Source organism: Saccostrea cucullata, unplaced genomic scaffold, assembly GCF_032062105.1.
Source record: "Saccostrea cucullata isolate Sc308-1 unplaced genomic scaffold, CSIRO_AGI_Scuc_v1 ctg501, whole genome shotgun sequence".
Classification (NCBI taxonomy): domain Eukaryota; kingdom Metazoa; phylum Mollusca; class Bivalvia; order Ostreida; family Ostreidae; genus Saccostrea; species Saccostrea cuccullata.
Genome location: NW_026935502.1, coordinates 452,134 through 455,620, shown reverse-complemented (window position 1 = coordinate 455,620; position 3,487 = coordinate 452,134). Strand labels below are relative to the sequence as shown.

The following is a 3,487-nucleotide window of genomic DNA, read 5'->3' as shown; positions in this document are numbered from 1 at the left end:
TGAAATAGCGATGCTTGCAGCAGATACTTGCAGGATGTTCGTTATCTATCACAACTTTTTGTTGATCAAACTCTGTGTCCACTGATCATGGAGATCGATATAGAGATAATAATCATTAAAGGTATCCATTTGTTTCGTTCAACCAGTAACAAATAGCTTACTTTGAAATCCTTTCAAAACTCAGACTGTAGGAAAAAGTTCCACGTCTGATGTCGCAATAAAGTAGCTCCATAAAATATGTTCTTCTCATGAATATCTGCTCATAAATAAAGTTCATATCGGCAGAAAATTGCACCAAATGTATCATACAGTAATCTGGTAATATATATGATAACCCGCGCACATATTATGTACCACCGCATCACTAAACAATAAACCAGAAAATCCACACGTTCTTGTAAACGGCACTTTATAACACGGACAATGTTTTGTTCCTTTCAATTCTTTGGAATTTCATCTCGACAGAAAGCCAGGGCACGTTCAGCTAAGTTAAACAATCACAGACGTTGTAACAAATCTTCAAAATAGACTTGCTTCATTTTAGCGTGGTCAGCATGCGGGTTATCACAATACAAATAAATGACTCGCTTAGCTGACCACGTGACCTTACACCTTCTATCACACGTAATTCATCAACCAAGGCGTGGATCTAAGAATTTTCACATTTTACCAAAATTAATCCTATCGAAAACCTCTAACTAACTTATCGCATTCAATACATAAATACAATTATTATTCTAATAATTGTTGTTTTATTTTACCAAAAATTACAGGAATGTCAATTTTCATTTTAGTCGTAAGATTTTTTTTTTGTGAAAAGGGCAACAGAAGTTGTCAAATGGAATCTCCATTATTCAAGTACAGGTAACTCATATCGTCTCATCAAATCGAATAGGCAACTGATTTTATAACAAGGCGCAAAATAAATGTAGAGATCAATACTACTAAAGATCTAGAGTTGGTTCACACTGTCTTATCGAGATTCATCTGGTTATTCTTCATAGCACTTTATCATTTTACTTAACTTATAAGATTTCACCCTTTTGAATATGCTTAAAATTGTAGTAAACTGTAAAGTTGTAGAAAAAAAAGATGTGTTTACAAGTAATCTTTACACTAGTAACTGGTTTATTTTCTTCACAATCAATCATTTTTCTATTCAATAAATTGCTTATCAAATTAATGAAGTGATATTTTTGTTATTGTAGAATAGAAAACATTTTCTCAAGGTAGCCACACAAAATGCAATGGAGGGATCGTGCCAGAACAAACGTCCAGGTAAGGAAACTAGTTCTTCCATAATATGTAATTAAGGAAATGAAAACTTCTTACGGGGCTTATCTATAAGGTATACTCTCATTAACAAAACCAAATATATTCTACTGAAAGGGAGTACATGAAATATATGGAGCTAATGAACAGTATTTACATGCAGTTTTTATTTGCATTGTTTATTTTAGAGTCATAAACATGACGTAATTTTGATAGGTTCAGACTATCTTAAATTGACCAAAAAAAAAACAAAAAAAAAAAAAAAAAGAAAAGAAAAGAAAAGAAAAGAAAAGATTTTTTTTTTTACTTTTTTTTAAGATAGGGCTTATCTTAAACAACTTGAATTAATCGGGTTTCTAAGATATCAGGGATTTAAAACAATTACCGATTTATTTTCCGACTCCACATTTAAATATCAGTCACAGTTTAAAGACAATATTAGTATAGAGACGTGGTGATATTTAAGCTCAAAATCGATGAAAATTTAAATTTGAAAGTAAATAACAAATATGAAAATAAACATTTAATCTCGTATGTTTGTTTTAGCTTAGATACGCTATATATAGCGTTAATTAATGCAAAAAAAAAGACTTTTAGAAAAAAAATCAAGACATTTGCCCTTCATTGCCAACTTTTGAAAAATACACTTTCTAGCCACACTCTGGTAGAATTTTCACTTTCTGTTTTTATTTATTGACAGGATTTCTTACAATCGGTATACCCACAGTTTGTAGAAAGAAACAACAGTACATCCTGAGTACACTAGACTCTGTGGTCAGTGGTCTATCCAGAGGACAAAGACAGGAAGTGGTCATTGTCATTTACTTAGCTGACCAAGACAAGACATGTAGGCAAAATACGAAGATGGAAATACGACTAAAATATCCAAACCTGGTACGAACATGTCTCATTAGATTTTTACATCCACCTAAAGTTTCGGCATTCTATCCTCCTCTAATAGATAAGCTCAAAGCTGAAAGGGACAAGAAACTGATTTGGAGATCGAAACAGAATTTAGATTTTAGTTTCCTACTTATTCAGTGCCAGAATTTATCCTCTTATTACCTTCAGTTGGAAGACGATTTGATGGCAGTCTCCAGGTTTTATAGCACCATTAAAAATACCGTTGTTCAGAGAGTCACCCACTGGGTATGCATGGAGTTCAATGAATTGGGGTTTATAGGAAAGCTGTTTCGATCACGTGATTTAATGGCCTTAGCAACAATGATTATAGAGTGGTACGAACACACACCAGCTGATGACACGTACATCGAATTCTATAAAAGACGAAATCAAAAATCAAGGATTCTTATTCAACCAACCCTTTTTCAACATGTTGGCTTACACTCATCCCTAGAAGGCAGACTTCAGAAGCTCAAAGATCCTTATTTCGAAGGTGATATTGAAAGCAAAGAAACTGTGATTAGAAATCCTCCAGCAAACATAAGCACGTCTATGAAAATTGACTTTCAACACCTTCCAAGACATTGCTATGAAGGATCTAAAGGATTCTTTTTGACATCTGAGCCCGTTATATCAGGTGACACATTCTATGTTTTATTTCATTCTCTACAGAATGTTTCTAGAATATTCGTACAAACGGGACTTGCTCTTGGAAAAGGACATGTTCTGCAAGAAGGAGTATTGGAACTAGGAGGAGACTTTGAATGCACAAAAAGAATGTTTACAAACATTTATAAGTTCAGCAGGGGAGTGATTGATGCTACTGTTAATAGGAACAATCTGCGCTGTATTCAAATCAGGGTGATAGCCAGTCAAAACACTTTACTCATGATTAAGGAAATTTCTATTTATTCTGTTTAAGATCGTCTATAAACTTTCCTTTTTCCAAGGTTTTGTTGTAAAAACGGCTAAATTTATAACGGATACAAAAAAGTCAACTGTGAATTTCAAATTAAGCTAAATATTAACATTACAAGATTAGAATATTTAAAATTTTCGTGATTAAATGTAAGAAGAAAATTTTTCAGTGATAAAAAGTAAGGTCGATATGTAAAATGTATAATCAAAATAGGTCCGTGTAACACTTAACAATTCAAATTTCTAAAATGATTAAGAGTTTTAGAATCTTAATATATTCGTTCAAATTTCAAAAACTCAAACTGATTTGGTTTATTGAAATTTAATATTTCAGTTCAAAAACCTAAATTTTCAAATTTTTAAACAAGATTTAAACTTTCATATTTTAGATTTT

At 32.1% G+C, this 3,487-nt stretch overlaps 1 protein-coding gene across 1 annotated transcript; it reads left to right on the top strand.

Annotated features, from left to right (window-relative positions):
* Positions 1-1,247: 1,247 nt before the first annotated feature.
* Positions 1,248-3,161, top strand: LOC134243055 (alpha-1,6-mannosyl-glycoprotein 4-beta-N-acetylglucosaminyltransferase-like). The gene is made up of 2 exons (XM_062725277.1): positions 1,248-1,278; positions 1,973-3,161. The coding sequence occupies exons 1-2, from the start codon at positions 1,248-1,250 to the stop codon at positions 3,094-3,096; spliced, it is 1,155 nt and encodes a 384-aa protein (XP_062581261.1). The 3' UTR covers positions 3,097-3,161.
* The last annotated feature ends 326 nt before the right edge of the window (positions 3,162-3,487 follow it).

What these genes read in the sequence shown, in the direction of transcription:
- LOC134243055 (XM_062725277.1), top strand. Translation starts at nt 1,248, where the DNA reads ATGGAGGGATCGTGCCAGAACAAACGTCCAG. An exon ending in GTGCCAGAACAAACGTCCAG is followed by an intron (nt 1,279 to 1,972) that starts GTAAGGAAACTA and finishes ATTTATTGACAG; the next exon opens with GATTTCTTACAATCGGTATA.